Source organism: Globicephala melas, chromosome 2, assembly GCF_963455315.2.
Source record: "Globicephala melas chromosome 2, mGloMel1.2, whole genome shotgun sequence".
Lineage (NCBI taxonomy): Eukaryota > Metazoa > Chordata > Mammalia > Artiodactyla > Delphinidae > Globicephala > Globicephala melas.
In genome coordinates this window covers 139,485,096-139,504,839 of record NC_083315.2, presented here as the reverse complement: position 1 = coordinate 139,504,839, position 19,744 = coordinate 139,485,096, and the positions used below count along the sequence as shown (strand labels likewise).

Here is a 19,744-nt window from a genome sequence, read left to right as displayed (position 1 = left end):
AGCATGAATTGTATTCTGAATTATGGATGTATTCATTATCTGTCCATACACTCTCTAGGAAATGTTTTCCTTTCTTTTACTTTTTAAAAAATTTCTCTTTGTGAAGCACAATGTAAAATGAGAAATAGAAAGGAGCAGCATATGAAACAGATAATAAAGCTCTTTGGTATCGTTACATTTCCATATGTCTTTGGGATAGTAATTTGGGTTTTAACATAGCAAAGAACAAAATCTATAAAAAGCTGGAACAATCTTTAACGCATTTGTGCAACTGGCTTACTGCTGGAGATTCAAACTATGGAAATTTATTAGCTTTCAAAACACTTTAAAGGCTTTTACAATCACAGCTTTATCTGGTATATATCTGTTTTAATGTTTTTTTTAAGATCTGAGAGATCGGGGGCTTAAAGGGAATAGAGAGCAATGAATTTCTGTCTTCCTTTTCAATGGCTGTTCCTGAAGAGTTTTTGTCATAATGAGCCAGTTCTGATTGCTGCGGTCATTTTGACATTCACAACTATTTTGTGACTTTCAAACAATAATGGATTTTAGATATAAAAAATATTAGATAATAAGTGTAATTGACATCTGCACCTCATTCCTCTGGCTCAGGACTGGAGAAGGCTGTCTATTTAAAAAATTACTTTGTTATTTAAAAGCAAAAAGCGGAGAGATTAATTTTTAAAGGCCCCATCAAAACTTCCTGTTTAATATTAAATAGCTTTACTGTCTTTTCAACCATGGGCTAAATAATCATTCAGTTCTTAATAAAGGCTGTTCATAGGATTGATGTATCTGAGACACTCTTCTATAGTGTTTGATAGAATAGGATGTTCAGGAGTTGCGAAAGGGTCTTTTCTTTTTCACAAACCCTCCACCGACCGACCCTCCCTGCCATGCCCGCCTTCGAACCTGGGTCCCTATGAGGACGTAAGGCACGTGAGGCATGCAGTCCTTCAGCTCCGGAACCCACTCCTCCTGGACGTTGTGATAAGAGGCAGGATTTACGACGGAGAAGCAGATCAAAAACACATCCGTGTTGGGGTAGGAGAGCGGCCTCAGCTGGTTGTAATCCTCCTGCGGGAAGAGCAAAGAGTTTGGGCTTTTGTACAGCCGGGGTGAGGTGTGGCCACGTGGTTCCAGGGAGTGCCTCGGGAAAGATTCCACCGCCAAGCCCTTCGACCCCATTCCTTCCCTGACCCTGGAATCTGGTGGTTCCCTATATTACAAGAAGTAAAGGAGCCATCAATCCAGAAAACACCTGTTTGTTCTGTATAAAGATTATGAATTGCCTCCGTTTAAGATGAACTAAAAAAAAAAAACCTAAAAAAAGTTTTTAAAATAGCTTTAGTGAGGTAATTTACATACCATGAAGTTCATCCATTTAATGTGTATAACTCAGTAAGAATTATTGCAATTCTGTCCCTTGGGAATTGTGTTGTATTGAATATGGATTTAAATTAGTGGGCCATTGGCCAAGGCACAGAAATTCTCTCCTTATATAATTGAAAAAATTGCATTGAAATTTAATTAAGAATAAGCTAACTCGAATGCAAAGCAGAGTTGTTGCCAAATCATACACCACAATATTTGAATAAATATATTGTCTGAGGGTTTAGAGCTAAGAATTTGGGGATTTGTTTCTAAAGCTACCTAAAAGCCATACTGTGGCCTAATAAATAAAATGCCAGATTAATGACTTTTCCCCAAAGACTTTTCAGACCAGAATATGCTCTAGTTGAAGAGCTCCTGTTTGTATAAGATGTTTATGTATATGCTGTTTTAGTGGGAGACGACAGAGACAAAGAAAAACATTGGATCATCTCAACTTTGGGAAAATGTCAGCAAGTACCTTTTATTGTATGTAAAATGTTTTAGGAGGTTCCAAGGTAAAATCTATTTCATTAGAAGGTTTAATCTATTTTCATAGAATTTGGTAACACATAAGCCCAAAGTAACTTTATGTGTGTGTATACTTTACATGTATATACTATGTATACACACACGTTCTCACATACCACAATATGACAAAATGTTCGTACACACTATGTGTAATTTATATACACATACACACTACATACAGGCACACATACAAACATAGGTGCAATCAAATCTATATGTTCACACTTACACACGTGTACATAGACATGGGCAACATATCAACTCATTTATTAGGGTCTGTCCTTACTACTCTTCCTAACACTTAAAAAAGTTACAAAATTTATATATGCTCTTTGCAAAAATTCAAACTTTACGGAAGTACATAGGGTAGAAGTAAAACTTTGTTCCCATCCTGCACTTGATCTCTAAGAGTTTTTCCTCTCTTCCCAGAGGAAGCAGCTATGTAACAGTATCCTTCTGAACTTTTAATATTTATTTACGTATATAACATACACATGTTTATTTAAAAAAGAAATTGATTATATAGCTCATTGTTGTGACACTTATCTTTTTCAACTTAATAGGTCATGGATATTTAAAAATATTGACCTCACTATCTTTCTGTTGACCCTAATAATGTCTTTATAAAAAGGGGGCGCACACAGCCACGTACACGTATGCCCCTTCCAAGGGGAGGAAGCCCCTTGGAATGTCAAGGGTGGTCATCTCTGGCTGGTAGCCGTGCATTTATCTATCATTTACTTAAGGTGCCCAGCACATAGGGACTCAGTATGCATGGCTGGCACTCTTACTGCTTTTAATACTAACAAAATCTAAGCAATTTCAATGCAAGCTGGCAAGGATGCTGAAAAATCCTAAAATCCTAAAAAGTGAACTGAAAGAACACACAAAACAATCAGTCATTGTGGTTGAGTACATTGCTTAAAAACTGATTGGGCCAGGCCTGCGATGGCATCTCAGCCAAGTTGTGCCCATGGCTATGTGTGTGTGTGTGTGTGTGTGTGTGTGCGCGCGCGCCTGCGTGGCGGGGGTGGGAGTGTGGGAGGGGACAGCTTGTCTCTTGTCAGTGACTCTTCCTCTTTCCACAGCTAGCCCTGAAAGCCAAATCTGTCCCACAGTCTCTCTGCCTCTCTCCTTTCTCTCTGGGACTTTCTCTCTCACAGTAGCTGTGAAGTCCACAAGCCAAGAACTCTCCTTCCCGGCCCATAATCTACAGCTGTTCATGATACCACCTGCTCCCTGCCACTTCACCCTCTCATCTGCATTGTCATAAATGGAGTAGGGGCCTTGTTGTTTTTTTCTCATGCCCCACTTGTACTCTGTCCATAGCAAATATTCCATAAATGCTGTTGACCGATTTTGATGACACCGGTCTGCAGTGACCTGCAGATGAACACATGGTTTTTCTGTCTATCATTTACTGCAGTAGTTTTCATTAGAACCATCCAGGGAGCTTTAAAAACATCCTAATGCCCTGCTAACCAACTACCTGCCTCTACCTTCCCTACTCTGGGACCAGTGAAATCAGAATCTCTGGAGAGTGGGCTTGGGAATCTGGGTATTCTGTTCATTGGTCTGAGGTTGGCATGGAGTTGAGAACAACTGATTTACATCATCTTAAATGTCAACAGAGGATGTATCAGGGGCTTATTACTAAGGGCCAGGCACTCTTTCAAGCTCTTACATGCATTATCTAGTTGAATCCTCACACTAGCACTGAAAAGGTGGTACCATCAACATCTGAGTTTCATAGAGAGGAAGTTAAGGTTTAGAGATATTCAGCACTGGACCAATGTTACAGAGCTATTAAGCACCAGGATGGGGGTATTTAGCCTGAATCCAGCTCTAGCTCTTAATTATGACCACACGATTTGCTTCAGCCCGGAATTTTAAGGGACAGATTAAGCATTTTCTTGAAAATTCATTTATCCAGGAACCTTAATATGGGTTCATACTTTACCCAAGGATCTAGGAAAAGAAATGTTAGAGACCATGGGGTGGGTATAGTATCTATTTCTACAGAGCTATAGAGAGGCCTATCTCTAGGCCTGCATCTACCAGAAATTACCACCAGATGGCAGCAGACACTGTATATTTAAAACCTCAAAGCTTAAAAAAGCACAAATGAGAGAAATGTCAGAACTAGGTAAGTTGGGTCACAACTAGGTAAGCAAATAACTGGTAGTCTGAAAGGATCATGTTTACTTGATTCTTTACCTAGAAGCTCTCAAAGGAATTCTGCTCACATTATGGAAAAGTTAGGAAGACCCCCTGGTTGCTGGATTAACTGTAGGTGGGAAGGAGAAAAGTTGGTTTTTCAATAATTTACCCTCCTGGTAGGTCCAGCTGAGTGACTTCTGACTGTGTCCTTCATTGGGCTTTGTCCTGCTCTGTATTCTGGATCTCTCTTCTGTGGAAACCTTAGTCCTGCTGTATAATTCCAGTTAAAAAGATTTATTAATTGCCTACTGAATGTCTAGCATACAGCAGTCAGGATGCTATATGAACTATGTAAGGCGAAAAGAATTGGGGAAAAGCTAGTGGGGGAAAAATGAAAATATGGGAAACAATTCGATTTATGTGAAAATGAGACAGGTGAAGTGTCTCTTGCTTTTAGTAAGCTCTCTGATAATAGAATAATGTAGAATAGTTATTTGACTGAATTGGGAAAATACAACTTCAAGGCTGGAAGAGGTCTTAGAGTTCAGTTAGTGCAGTGGCTCCCAGAGTAGGGTCCCGACTCACAGCATGGGCATCACCTGCGAGCTTGTTAGGGGTGCACATTCCCCGGTGCCACCCAGCCTTCCTGAAGCTGAGGCTCTGGGGGAGGGGTTGCTCCACCTGTGTCCTAACAAGCCCTCCAGGTGACTGTCATAGCTCAAGTCTAGACACTGAATGATTTAATCAGGACTACAGAGCAAACGTACCTCTAAAGAAGGCTCACACCTAGGCTGGTCGGGCTCGTTTCAGCCCCCGTTTGCCACTGGCTGCAGCTGACACACGGCAGTGGGTTCAGGATTAATAAAAGTAAGTGTCCCCTCAGACTGAGGCCTGGGTGCTGGGAGTTTGGGGGACTTGAATTTGTACCAGATGATAACTCGGGTGATTTTTTTTTTTGCAATGGGGCACGTTTTGTGTCTTGGTTGGATGTGCACATGTTGAGATGATATAAAGGGGCTCTGAGCATTGGGTCGGTGGTTTATTTTGTATTTGAGGCCCGTTCCAATGTTGAAACTGAGAATGGAAGACTGTAAGAGTGACTCAAAGGGGGCTTTAAGGGCTAAAGTGGACAAAGAGGCTGGGCAGGGTATGGGGGTGGAGGGAAGGGTGGGATTTGGGCAAGGTAGCCTTTTTTTTTTTTTTTTTTTTTGCGGTACGCGGGCCTCTCACTGTTGTGGCCTCTCCTGTTGCGGAGCACAGGCTCTGGACGTGCAGGCCCAGCAGCCATGGCTCATGGGCCCAGCCGCTCCGCGGCATGTGGGATCTTCCCGGACCGGGGCACGAACCCGTGTCCCTTGCATCGGCAGGTGGACTCTCAACCACTGCGCCACCAGGGAAGCCCAAGGTAGGCTTTTGAGTGCTTTCCACCCAACTTCACTCCAAAGGCAGGAGAGTGTTTGGTCTTAAGGCAATCTGGTGTTCTGGGGTAACTGTGGGTGATTATCAAACAAGAAAAGTTCAGGGACAGCCTCAGCCTCAGACGGGCCGAACACCTTGGGCTCGAAACATGCCTGGAACAGCCGCATCATGATGGCACAGTGGGGAGCAAGTGAAACCGTTAGACCAGCCCTTCTCAAACTTTATGCATATTTGAATCACCTGGGGATCTTGTTCAAATGCAGATTCTTATTCAGCAGCGGGCCTGGGGTGAAGTCTGAGAATTTGCATTTGTAACAGGTTTCCAGGTGGTGCTGATACTGCTGGTCCGGGGACCACACTTTGAGAGGCTAGGAGCGTTGCACTGAGCATCCCCTCCCCGCCTCCCCACCCCCATACCTATGTTAAATTGGAAATGGAATTCTGCTTCCAAGCCCTGTGGGTTTAATGGTATTTACTCCAGATTTTCAACACATTCTCACTTTCATATTCTCCCATAAGTACACTCATATCTGTCAGTCTTGGTTTGGAAAATGTGGACAGCACACGTAGGGCAGGAGTGCAGCCTAGTGTTTAAGAACATGGGCTAGGGAGACATATTCTCTGGGTTCAAATCCAGATGGCCTATTGGGTCAGCCAATAGCAAAGAGGAAGGCTCCTGTCCTTCCAGGTTGCCATTAATGAACCCCAGGTGTACTTGGCCTCCTTGCCTGGTCCTTATGTCTCTCTCTTCAGCCCTTGCGGGGGCAGGGGGCAGGGAGAAGGGGAGGAGAAGGGTTTCAGAATCCAGGACAGGTGAAGACGCGTGGTGTGCAGCCCTGGCTGAGTGAGGGGTACAGCTGATGGCCTTCCTGCTTCCCAACTTTCGTGGTTACCAGTGACAGCTGGGCTGCTGTGGTTTCTCAGTGACAGACACCATTCTGTGCTCGGCCACCAGCAGACGGCCCCCGATCCAGCAGTGCTTGTGTGCAGAGAACTCAGGGGTTTATCCTGCTGAGAAGCCAGGCTCCTGACACCAGGAGATTCTCATTCCTCCCTGGTACTGCTGCTAACTGCCACTTTTGCAAATGTTGCTTTTGAGATACGTCCATCCTGGAGTTTGGCCTGAGAGGCCACAATCACAGCAGGGTTTTACCCATGTTGCTCCTGGAGGCCAGGGCCCACGAGAGAAAGAGACAGGGTGTCTTAGTACCAGGACTGGTTCCAGTCTAGGTGGTCGGCTGAGGGGTGGGAGGATGCCTGGTTCAAGGCCGTGACCTGGGAAACGCCCCTCTCGCACTTTGGCATTCCTTAGCCGGCCAGTACCCAGGCTTGTGGCAGTATCCCCACCCCAGCTTCCTGCTCTCCCTCGTGACACTCTAAAGAAACTGGCCTGCAATCACGTCATTTAAAAGTCGGCTCTCAGACTCTCTGTAGTCAAGCCAAAGATCTGAGCTCTAGAAATCCCTTTCAGAGAGACTCTCCGTAATACACTTAGGAGGGGCAAGAGTCGCACAGGCTGGGTTGGCAGGACCTAAATAGATCTGGTCTACAGACCAGGCCTTATTGCCTCCCCAGTGTGAGCTGAGTGGGTAACATGCCGAGTCACCCTGTACAAAAACCCCTCACTTCATTGCCTAACCGACTGTTTGGAATTCTACCCAACAGATGAACCAGAGTTCTGAAGGCTCTTTGTCTTCAAAAGACTCCACTCAAAGTCCAAGTATCAGTTTGTTTCAGGGGCTTGGGGAGAGAGCTAATGTTTAGTAGCAGCTGCCGCGTGCTGGCCGTGTTTGCACGTGAACTTCATTATAACCTGCCTTCGGCAGATGCTTGGCTGGCTCGTGCAGTGCTGCAAGCATGTGTCAGGCGAGGCTGGTGGGGCTGCAGTGATGCCTGAGGTGACCAGGTGTGGCGAGGTGGAGGGAACCAGGTCGAGTGATTTTGTCCAGGGCTGGCTTTGAGGGTAGAAATAACGAGTTCCTATCAGTTTATCTTTCCGAACACACGTGCTTCTTGAAGTTGTTTTTGTTCACTCTGAGCCACAGTTAGCTCAGGACAAAGATGAGGGGCACTGCTCCTTGATTCGTTCATGCGAGAAAATCTAATTATTCACAGCAAGATGGAACCCTATAGCCAGATTCAGAGACTTATTTCTTTTTTTGTGGCTCAGGGATTAATCAATTGGTTTTGAGATCGCTGCTCTTCCTTGTTAGGAACTCTGACCAGATGAATAATTTTGAATTAGTTATAGATCTTCCTTAGCCATGTGACCTCAGCAACATTTGTTCGAATATAACTGAGAAGGCTAGATTATCCTCCTTGAGGCTGGCAATGGAAATGTTGGGACAATGCTTCTAAATTAAATTTGTCACTAAGCCTTATTGGTAGAGTCGTAGAACCATGGGAATCAACTTGGGTAATGGTTATTTTCCACCACATCCTCCTAACATTAGGAACAATGTTTCAACCACCAAAGACTCCCAGGGTCATGATTCTTAAATTTTAATGTGCATACGAATCACCTGGAGATCTTCTTCAAGTGCATTTTCAGATTCAGTAGGCTGGGGACAGAGCCTGAGATTCTGCATTTCTAATAAGGTCCCTGGCAATGCTGCTGGTTGGTGGACCAGACTCTGAATGGTAAGGTTCTAGAACCGTGGTTCTCAAAGTATGGTATACAGACCAGCAACAGCATCACTGGGAAACCTGTCAGAAATGTAAGTATTAATACTTAGGCACCATCCCAGACGTGTAGAATCAGCAACACTGCAGGTGGGGCCCAGTGACTGGGTTTTAACAAGCCCTACAGGTGATTCTGATCCCTGCTCAAGCTTGAGAACCACTGTTCCACAAAATGAATTACTCATACGTGTCATCCTTCAGTGGAATGCATTCCAATACCTAACAGTCCTTTACTGCTGAGAGGTCTCCCTTGGGTCTAGCCTCAAATTGTTTTGCTTAATTATTACGGTTCTTTTTTTTTTTTTTTTTTTTTTTGCGGTATGCGGGCCTCTCACTGTTGTGGCCTCTCCCACTGCGGAGCACAGGCTCCGGACGCGCAGGCTCAGTGGCCATGGCTCACGGGCCCAGCCGCTCCGCGGCATGTGGGATCTTCCCAGACCGGGGCACGAACCCGTGTCCCCTGCATCGGCAGGTGGACTCTCAACCACTGCGCCACCAGGGAAGCCCTATTCCAGTTCTTTTAGGCATTCTCGAGGTCATTTTTAAAGGTCCTAATCATAGAATTTTAGTCCTATAAGGAGCTTTAAGATGTGTTCTGATTTCTTTTCCCCATGCTTTACTCTCCCCTATGAACCTTGTCCACCTCTGGGCTTTCAGAGTAGCTGGTGGAAAGCATTAAAGTGAAAGTTAAATTGAAGAAATATCTATAACCCATTTGTTGTTATATTCTATCGATGCTCATCACTTTCTTCTGTGTCAGAGGTTTGGGTCAATTTGGAGTTTAAAGATATTTTTTCCTCTGCCTTAGAGTCTCAACTCCTATACTAGTATTATTAAATTTTTCTAAGGACAGAGCAGTGGGAAAGAATAATTAAACTGCTTTTATGCAGTTTTATTGGATTCAAAATTAAATAGAGGCCAGGGAGGCTGTTCTGGGGGCAATTAACGCACAGAAGCAAACAATTGTGGTGGATTGCTATAGAACTGGGGAGAACTGGGTGGGCACAAGGGGCACAGAGAGCATTTTTAGAAGGCAAGGGAAACAGAAAGAGGTTTCAGAATCAGGCAATAATCCTTGCTGTATTGAATTTTTCAAACTGGATTATATTAATAAAATATGATTATGGAGGAAAAGGGTGTAAGCTCTTTTTTCAGGCTGTGAGTCCCTGATGGATGGGGACACCCCAATGACTGAATTAGGGTAGGCAACTCCAGCCCGAAGAGCAGTCTCCCTCTATTGCTGGAACGATTTCTGGTGGAGGGGCAGTCAAGCATGAGCTGCACTGAAGCCCTGTACCTTAGCTCAAAGGAGCCAAATCACCTTTCCAATCTGGGCATCCTTTTCTAGTCGTGTGTCTCGGTATTGATGTGAGAGGTCTCCTCCACTTTCCAGTTCCTGAGAGTAGTTGGCTAAAACACCCATCAGCCAGCGAGGGGAAACTGGAGGCTTTTAAGAGCCTTGAGTCTGGTGCTAGATTTTCCAAGTTCTCCGCTGCCTGGGCCTGCCCAACATCTGACTTTGATGTTCCACAGACATTTATACAGTGGTTCTTGCAAATGCACACAGAAATCCTAAAGAGAATTTTGTTTATTATGATTTGTTTTTTAGTATAGAGATATCAAATTGAGCAAAAAGACGTATCTCCAGATAATTGTGAAAAAAATCTAGACAAATGCATAACTACAAAGAACAATTACCAGGAAACTCACAGTGGGAATAAGCATGGTCTAATGTTCACTCCAAAGGACTTAAGATGTATGAATTTGGACAGACTGAACAACCCGCTGATTTTGACCTAAATAAATGACCCAGGATGTATGGTACCAAAAGCTCTGTCAAAGAAATTGGGCCATAACCATCAGTTGCTTAACCACTTCCCCTCTAGCCCATGAACTTGTAACATTAGAAACTTTTTTGTAGTGGAGTGTGGGATGCAAGGAAAAAAAGATAAAGTGGCATTTTCACCCAAGCAGAGCATGTGCTAACTGATTAAGCACTGAGGGTTCCAGTCCATTGCCTTACATTATTGTTTGGCCAGGTTCTCCAACTTGAAGAAATATTTCTGACAGAATGAGCATATTTCAGGAATCTTGGAGAATTCAGAGTTAACCCCAGTTATTCAGGGGTTGACCCTCACTTTGGGAAAACATCCAGGATCCTGGATTTTCTTCTTTCTAGCACTTAATCCATCTTCTTCCTACTCCTTGATCCCCATCCCCTATCTCTTTTTGTACCTTTCCACAGCTTGTTAGGCAATTCAAATAAAGAGCAGGCAAAGAATATAACATGAAAAAAAATAATGGGTGAAACTAAAATTTATGAAATTGACTCAGTAATCCTGGATCTGGAATTGGTATGGGTAGGAAGAAATTGGAACTCTTGGCCAAATATGGTATTTTGGTTAGTGATAGTCGTCAATCCATAAATGAATGGTTATTTGCCTGTCAACACCTTGAATCCTACAATGATTTAGTTTTCTGTAATTGAAAATATTTTTAAGATATTCAAAATATTTTGGTTGTCATTTAGGTAGACAATAAATTTGTCCCAAGTGATCAGAGGAGGTAATATCTGTACCGTGAGTCCCCTTATGCCTAGCCAAATGGATCATTCTTCCCGTGCCGCCCCCCCAAAAAACTCTTAATGAATCAAGGTAAGAAAAATGTACCTGTCCTGCGGTGTCATACAGTCCGAGCAAGTGTTGCTTGCCTCCCACTGTCACGGTAACTAGGGGAGAAGAGAAAAGAGAGTCTGTAAATGCAAGCTTCAATCAGGAGTCTTCACGTTTCTCTATGCCAGCATCTCCTTGGGCAGCAAGGACAAGCATATGCCTCACCCGTGTATATTCGAAACCAAGTTGACAGCACGCCTGCCAAATGAAAGGCAACCTTGGGCGGCAGTGAGAGCAGATGGGCTGAGCCAAGTCCAAATGTCTCAACCGAGGTGAATACTATTGGTGCCACTAGGCCGGCTGTTCACTGATCCTGATTAGGCCCTGTCATATCAAGCTCCTGAAGGGAAAGGATGCTGGACTCTTTCTTGGTTCGTTTATTTTCTTCTTTCATTTGGTTTGAGCCGCCTTTCGGGATATAGACTCGTGTAAGCAACCTTTCTGTTAGAAATCTCTTGGCTTTTATTTGTCATCAAAATGTTCAAAGACCCTGAAAACAAAGGCTATTAACCCACCTGCCTATGTTATAGTCTATAAGGCAAAGCTAATAATGAAATGCGAAGGGCTTAACATTTATTTCAAAAAGCGTTTTTATTAAATATCTCTGTGCTTTAGCTCAACTGATTCATTACAGTTTGAACCTTAGTTGCAGAAGGAGGTGTGGTATATGGGTTTCATCTCACATAACTGAAGGGCACATATAGAGTGCAAAGTAGAGAGTTTGATTTACTCAGCAGGCTTATTGCCTTGCCAAGCAACGATGTCCAAAAGTGGGAGGTAATAGAGGGATACCAGCTGCTCTTTACATGGCTGGAAATGAAATAAAGTCTCAACTTGAAACTAAACTGAGATTGAACAAATCGAAGGCAAGAGTAATATGATTCTCTTGGTGAATGGAAAGAGCAGATTTAAATTTCCACAGACATTTAATCTCTTTTTGGAAAAAGAAAGTAAACTATGAAGGAGAATGTGATTTTTCCTAGTTGATTAAAAAACGTACAAATGCAGGGATTCACATTCACTATCTTATAATAACCTATAATGAAATATAATCAGAAAAAATAACTGAATCGCTATACTGTTCCCCTAAAACTAACACGTTATTGTGAGTCAACCATATTTTAATACAAATGTGCAAGTCCAACATAAAAATGATTTTTGATTTCTCCTACCATTAGCTGTGCAGGAAACGAAAGATAAATGGAAGAGCAACCTTTTATAACCATATCTCTAAAATATGCCAGCCAAATTCTCTAGTCTGCTGCTCGGAGCTGCTGCTGTGGTACTGATCTGACTTTTATTTGTTTTCAGGTTCAGGGCCTACATGTACGCCAAGTGCTTCTTAATGGCTCTTTCTTTGAAAAGCACTTGTTTAAAAGCACTGCCTTCCCAGACACTGGGAACAAGTTTTCTAATCTGCTCAGATCAACGTGTGTTCAGCTTGATAACATGGCAGCAGCCGCACAGATGAGCTTTCACATGTGTGTTTTTAAGGGGCGAACCTGGCTCCATCCAACGCTAGTGACGACACCGAAGAGGGGCGTCTAACCGTTTTTCCTTCCCTTCATAAGCCAGGCTAGCAGTGGAAATGAAGGTGAGATGGCGCAGCCCCGAGCTCTTCGTCCTGTTATATTTTCCTCTTCCTGCACACTTGGAGCCCAGTCGGATGTTCCTGAAATCTGCCTGAATTGTTTCTTTAATGGCTAATTCACCACCTAGACGGGGATCAGGAATGAGGGGAAGAAAGCCAGCCATTACAACATGGAATTTCCTGCCTCTAGTGAGCCCAGTACTCACAGGTTAGGGGCAGCTGTTCCGGAGACCCCCTTGGATGGTCTCCCGACTTAGAGGCCCAGGGCCATCTGTGGAGCGAGGACTAGAAGCTGACTCACCCTCACGGCCCCACTGGGCACTGCAGAATTTCCAGAGCGATGGCTCTGACCTTTGTCACTGGAGCCCTGAAGCTCTTGTTTGAGTTTTCTCAGAGAGCAAACATTCCTTCCAGCCTGCTTTTCCTCAGGCCTCACCCTTTTCTCCCTTGGCAGCTCTGACTGCAGAGAATTGTTCCAGGCCTGAGGCGAGTGCCAGCCCGGGAAAGGTGGCCGTCGGGCTGAGAGTCTGAGCCCAGCCTTCCCTTCCCTCTGTCCTTCCCTTCCTCAAGAGTTTCTTGGGTTCTGGGACTGCCCTCAGTGTTGGGAGCGTAAAGGCCAGAGACAGCTCGTCCTGTCACGGAGCGTGGAGAGGAGGGTACAAGGCAGTGCAGTGAGCACTTTGCTGGTGGCAGTGCGGATGGGTGGGGGAGCATGCAGAAGGGGCACCACTGCACGTGCACACGCGCCCTGCTGGAGTGTGGTCAGAGAAGGCTTTCTGGAGGACATGTCTGAGCTGCGTCCCGAGGATGGCCAAGAATTACCCAGGGTGCACTGGGGGAGATGGGGCATGAGGCTCGGGCCCAACCCGACTCACTAATACAGCCTTTATTCTGAAGGCTTTGTTAAACTATGAAAGTCCTGAATTATTCTTGTTCCCAAAGAAAGCGAAAGAGAAGGAACTAAAATAATTTACTTGCGTTAAGACAAAATGGTGAGAGGAGGGAGGATGAGGTTTTTGGGGTGGAAGCCAGGTCAGCTTTCAGCTTTGCTGCCTACTCTGTTGGACCACCCCTGCTGGAGGAATCCTGAGGGAACAGGGCAGTGCCCTCGTGCCCCCATCTCTGGAAATCACTTTTATTCTCTCTTCTCTGCCCTTTGATTCTCCCATTTTATCAGACGGGAGGTAAATGGATCACACAGTTGATGACTGAGAACATCAAGGGACAGACAGCCAGAGACAGATCCAAGCATCACTCACATATTGTGGAATATGCAAATGGCTTTGTGAGTCCTTATCTTGGGCTAGCAATGGATGCCTTATCGCTTGCCAACCTGGGCTCTTTGAGGCTTCTCAGTTTGGAAATGAATTAGGTCAGCATAGAAGGAAGGTATGCTCTAAAAATGATCATAGGAAATGTAGAGACGTTGAGAGAGCGGGGTATTTTAAGTCAGATGGTTCTGCGTTTGAATCCTATCTTTGCTACTCACTGTCTGAATGACCTTGGGAAAGTCACCTAACACCTCTGAGCCCCACTTTCCCTATTTGTTAAAAATGGGGGGAACATCACCCATCAAAGAGAATACTTGTGAGGAGGACGTTAAATGAGAAAATGCCTGACACACAGCCTGGCCCGTAGTAGGTGCTGAGAAGTTGTTATTTCCCCTCCTTCAACAAATGCTTATTGGACCTCTTCTAAGACCAGGGACAGTCTGTCTTGCTCTCCCCTGTATACCCAGTGCATGTGAAATGGCACAACAAATTTATAATATTTGTGAATTCCCAGTCACTTTCTACGCTAAATGGTAGCTATTTAGATCAATGTCTTGTGTCTCTGAATGGACAGGTAGGCCCTTGAGGACAGAATCTCCATACCCCATACCCCACACAGTACACAACACAGTTCTTGGCATACGTAGTAGTTGCTGAATCCACAGAGCAGAAATGAAGCCCCAGGGGCAACTCAGGCAGAAGGAGGTCCTTCGAAGTGTGCAGAGCTTCAGCTTGAAGCATCCTGGCAAGACGCTAACTGCTGGGAAGTACCTGCAGCCAGCAAACCTGCCCCGCAGACAGTGGTCAGGCTAAAATCCCAGATCACCTTCTCTTCTCCAAGCTGTTAGAGTGTTTTGTTTTGAGCTTAGAGAGGTTTTAAAGAGAGTGGGTCAAATGACCTGCTAATGGCTCAGATGGTTCTCTCAATAAAGCGTGAAAAGTTGTCAATGGCTTGTTAAGTATGTAAACCGAAGGCCTTCCTCTCCAAATCCATTTAGCTCTTGGCTTCCTTGTGTTTGTTCTTGGTGCAGATTGGATGGTTAATTTTATGAGTTGGAGTGAGGTGCTGATGAAGTTGAAGTCGTGGGTTTGCTCTCCTGAGAGTCAGTTGCTTTCACCCAGAGAGAAAGTGTCCCGGCAGGACGTGAGCCTGCCCCCGCCCCACCCCCTCTCAGCATTTCAGTCGCCTCATGAAACTGCATGTCATTTGCAAACCTGGATGAGGAAGTGTTGGTCATTCCCTGTAAGCCAGCTCAGACCATAAGTCCAGCCCATTAGCAGCACTAGGAACCTGGTTCACAGCCCCTGCCTTGTTGGTCATCTCATCCGCCAAGAGCAATCTTTTGGAGCCGATGTGATGAATATCTGATGAATCCTGAGAACTGGCATGGCGGAAATGCCCAGTGCCCCTCCGTTCCCAGCACACAGCCAGCTGTCTGCATCACTCATGTCAAATGTACTGTATTTGGCAGGTAGGATGAGGCATACCTGACTATGTCTCATCCTAAATGTACTAGGATGGTACTAAAGGTACTAATAGGACCTTTAGTACCATCCTAGGCACTATTTTGGAGGAAGAAACACTAGATTTATAGACATAGCAAGAAATACAATTTTAATTAAGTTAAAAACATGGCCCCATGCAAATATAGAATGATGTTATGTCAAAGATTTATTAACTCGTTAATGAGAGAATCAGTAAGATGATAAATCTTGTTCAAAGAGCATTTTGAAGAACTGGGCATTTATAGGTACTTCAAAAGCAAAATGTTAGAATAAGATGGCTAAGTTCAATGGAAAACTGGTTGTTGTCCTATGGAAAAGATAAGCTTTGGTGTTCTCCTTTCTACTAAACAGGAATTATTTGCATCTTGACCCAACAAGATTTACAAGTTAACATGTAACTTCAGAGAATCTAAACTTTCAGTTAATAGCAGAATCAGACAAAGGCAAGTTACCCTAGATTACTAAGCCTCGGGGGAAGGATGTTGAACACTGCCTTAGCATGGACAGTTGCATGTTCTCGGCCTTATATCCAATTTCCAGATAATTTTTCTTCACGTCCGAATTCAAGTCCATACTTAGCTATCTACTCATTTGGTGAGATGTTGGGTAGGTCAGTAGGTTTCTCCCTCACCTGGAAGATAAACACATTGTCTTTACCCTAAAGGGGTATAAAAACTCTTTATTAGCTGTTCCAGAGTCAGGGGTAATCACCACTGCAGTTTGTCTATGTCTGGGGTGCTGCAAAAAAAGGAGAGTTTAAATGAAAAATCTCAATTCTGACCCTCGTCATGCTTGCTGACTGAATATCTTCAGCAGTGTTCGCTGACCTTTTCCCTCTCTGAACTGACTCTCATCCCCAGCTCCTCCTTCTTTCTAGAAGATCCCATCTGGGACTGTGACTCACCTAGCACCGGGGTCCGCTCTCAGGAGCTGCTTGTGTGTGTTGTGACGTGGGTTAAGCCTCACAAACGTGCATGTTCATTTTATAAGGAAGCAACTCAGAGGCATCTGGGATGACATTTCCCTCAAATTAAAATAAGCTAGAAAACAGAATGAAACTAGAAATAGATAATACACTTTCATAAATATGAATGGTGGTGAATTCCTTCCTGGTGGGGTTTCATCCTTCCAACTTAACGTGTTCCTGTTAAGGCGGCTTGAAAACCTCATCTGTCTACACTGGCCCCCCTCAGCCAGCTCGTTTCCTTTCTTTGCAGAGAACGCCTCTTGTTTCCTAAGCATCAGCCCGTGTGTGTGTGAAATACAAGTTGTTCAGGCAAGTCTCTTATTTGAGGTACTGGTGTGAGGTCCTGTTTCCACAGAATAAAGACTGAGGGGAAAACCAAACAGTCTCCCTGAGAATCCATTAGGACACTGAGCTGAGGGTTTTCTTTCGTTAGGTGTGTATATTCGTCCTGCAGTAACAAGAGCTCCTTTTGAACAGGGGAACGTGCCTCTGCCATGCATCTCCATCCCTGGTCATATTTCTTTTCTCCTTTAGGTATGGCTATTGCAACAGGGGATTTCATTTGTAGTTGTTTGTTTAGTCTGTAGTGTAACCACCCCAGATGTTAAGGCAGAAGGACTGGCTGGAGGCCTGAACTCACTGTGAACAAACTCTGGGTTACTGAGCAAGTTACAGCTTCCCTACGTTCTCAGTTCTTACTGGAAGTTTGAGGAGAAAAGAAGATCATGAGTATAAAAATTGTGTACAAGTAAGCTAACACAAATACAAGGTGACATCAGTGAGCAAATGGCTTCTTAACAGTACTTTTGGGAACAGAGCCTGCTGGAATGAAGTTGGGTATGGGGGGGTGTTCAGGAAAGGTCTACCCTTGTCAGTACTTGTTTGATGAGGGAGGAGAGGGAGGAGGAAATGGAAGGGGGGGGGGGTGAAAGGCAAGAGGAAGGGGAGGAGCTTGTGCAGTTCCAGGACCTTTGGAACTGGCTGGGGATGAGGCCAAACCAAAGACAGAGCCACGATTCCATGACATTCACATCCTGGGATTTTAGAGTCTTGCTCGGCCTCACCCTTCCTTCCCCAACATTCATTTGGTCTCTACATCCTGCCAATTCTACCTGCTAAGTATCTCTAGATACTCGGACTCCTCTTTACCATCTGTGTAACTGTCCTCATGCAACCCCCAACCTTGTCAGTTGCAAAAGTCTCCTAATCAACATTCATTTCTCCAGACTCATTCGTTTCTCAGGCTTAACGTAGCTGTGGCTCCCAATCATCTCCGAGATAAAATTCAAATACTTTCCAAGAGTGTACAATGTCCTTGTAATCTGGCCTCTGGTTTACCTTTCCAGATCTCTCCTATTATTTTACCCTCCTACAATCCAAACTTCTTGCAGTCTGTTTTTGTTTCTTTTTTTTTTTTTGCGGTACGCGGGCCCCTCACTGTTGTGGCCTCTCCCGTTGCGGAGCACAGGCTCCGCATGCGCAGGCTCAGCGGCCATGGCTCACGGGCCCAGCCGCTCCGCGGCATGTGGGATCTTCCCGGACCGGGGCATGAACTCGAGTCCCCTGCATCGGCAGGCGGACTCTCAACCACTGCGCCACCAGGGAAGCCCTTGCAGTCTGTGATACTCACAATGCCTTTGCTCAAGTTGTTCCCTCTGAAAATCTGGAAAAGAAATTCTGGAATGCTTTCCCCACACCTGTCAGCCTGGAAAACTTCCATAACCTGGAAAACTCACTTTTGTAACGCCTCCCTGATGTCCTCCAACTACCTTAAGTGTCTTTCCATGCTTCCTTGCCCATGGGGCCTTAAAGTGCTGTGTGCCGTTTATCTTCATGTACCAAGATCTGGCACGGGCCTGGCACGTGGCTCCATGAATATTGGTTGAGTGACGGAAAAGTGAATTAAATTCTAGCTAAAGCGGAGGTTTTCTCTGAGGCATATATTTTCTCCAGATGAGTCTTTGGCCTTTCCCAAAGGGTCGCCGTGAGCTTTTCTGGATGGTAGTAGTCGTGGGAGGATGAGTTCATCCGCAGTGGTGTCCTACACTAAAGCTGGCCTGCCTTTTACGAGGGGATGCCATGGAAATGTGGCTCCCCTGGGTGGGATCAGTGTTTGGGGTACTCTGCCACTTTTCCAGGCAACTTTCACCAGCTACAGGGCTGCCAGACTCCATCGGTGGGGCAGGACCACTGGCAAGGTGTCCCGAGGTTCACTGTGGCCATATAAGCCACAGTAGCCTGGCTCCCCGGCATGAACTACAGAGTACAGGGGAGCTGTCTTTTGATTAGGACTTTGGGAAGCAGTGACTGAATTAGAAGTAAAGCCTGCACGTTGAAGTGTGTGGCCTGCAAACCAGGGTGTGCTTTTTGCATGATCCTCTGTATAAAGAGATACTTAAAAAAAAAAAAAAGCCAGCTCCTTCAGTGACATTCATACATTGCTAGAAACTCATAATAATTAAGCTGCCATTGAGGTATGGTGGAATCAATACCTAATTTAGAGGCAGAAACTTTTATTTTCAGCCTTGACCTTGACTTGGTGAAATCGATGTTTCACGGCAGTCTCCAGGGGGAGCTAGTTTTTTTTTTTTTTAATTTTAGAATTTATTTATTTATTTTTTTATACAGCAGGTTCTTATTAGTTATCCATTTTATACATGTCACTGTATACATGTCAATCCCAATCTCCCAATTCATCCCACCCCCAGCCCCCGCCACTTTCCCCCCTTGGTGTCTATACGTTTGTTCTCTACATCTGTGCCTCTATTTCTGCCCTGCAAACCGGTTCATCTGTACCATTTTTCTAGGTTCCATATATATGCGTTAATATACGATATTTGTTTTTCTCTTTCTGACTTACTTCAGTCTGTATGACAGTCTCTAGATCCATCCACGTCTCTACAAATGACCCAATTTCGTTCCTTTTTATGGCTGAATAATATTCCATTGTATGTATGTACCACAACTTCTTTATCCATTCATCTGTCAATGGGCATTTAGGTTGGGGAAGCTAGTTTTAGGTTGGGGAAGCTAGTTTAAAAAACACAGAGTCCTTGGTTTCACATCCCACCCCTAGATTCCAAGGAAGTAGGTCTGGGGTCGGGCCCAGAAGTCTGCATTTTTATCAGACTCTCTAAGTGAGTGATTCAGATCTGAATTTCAGTTTTCTCATCTTTAAGATGAGATAATAATAAGCTCAATTACTCTAGAGCATCCTGTCCACTGTAGATGGTTTTGTAAATAACAGATGAGGTAATATAAGGGAAAAAAAGTTAAAATTTATAAAATGCTACACAGATATTATCTGATCCTATCTGACACACAATACAGGCACAAGGTGGTCTGTGTGTAGCAGCAGTCCTTTCCTCTCCTTGTCTAGAAATAGTCACTAAGGAAATTCGAACACCTAGGTGATGATAAAAGTGGAATAGTGTGGGGGCTTCCCTGGTGGCGCAGTGGTTGAGAGCCCACCTGCCGATGCAGGGGACACGGGTTCGTGCCCCGGTCTGGGAGGATCCCACGTGCCACGGAGCGGCTGGGCCCGTGAGCCATGGCCGCTGAGCCTGCGCGTCCG

At 44.7% G+C, this 19,744-nt stretch overlaps 1 protein-coding gene across 1 annotated transcript in view; it reads right to left on the bottom strand.

Moving 5' to 3' along the window:
* Window positions 1–19,744, bottom strand: part of RHOJ (ras homolog family member J) — an 82,747-nt gene that overhangs the window by 10,982 nt on the left and 52,021 nt on the right. The window contains exons 2-3 of the mRNA XM_030855174.3: window positions 10,833–10,891; window positions 913–1,077 (exon numbers count right to left, since the gene is read on the bottom strand). Coding sequence (XP_030711034.1) covers window positions 913–1,077; window positions 10,833–10,891 — 224 coding nt within the window. The remainder of the gene's footprint in view (window positions 1–912; window positions 1,078–10,832; window positions 10,892–19,744) is intronic.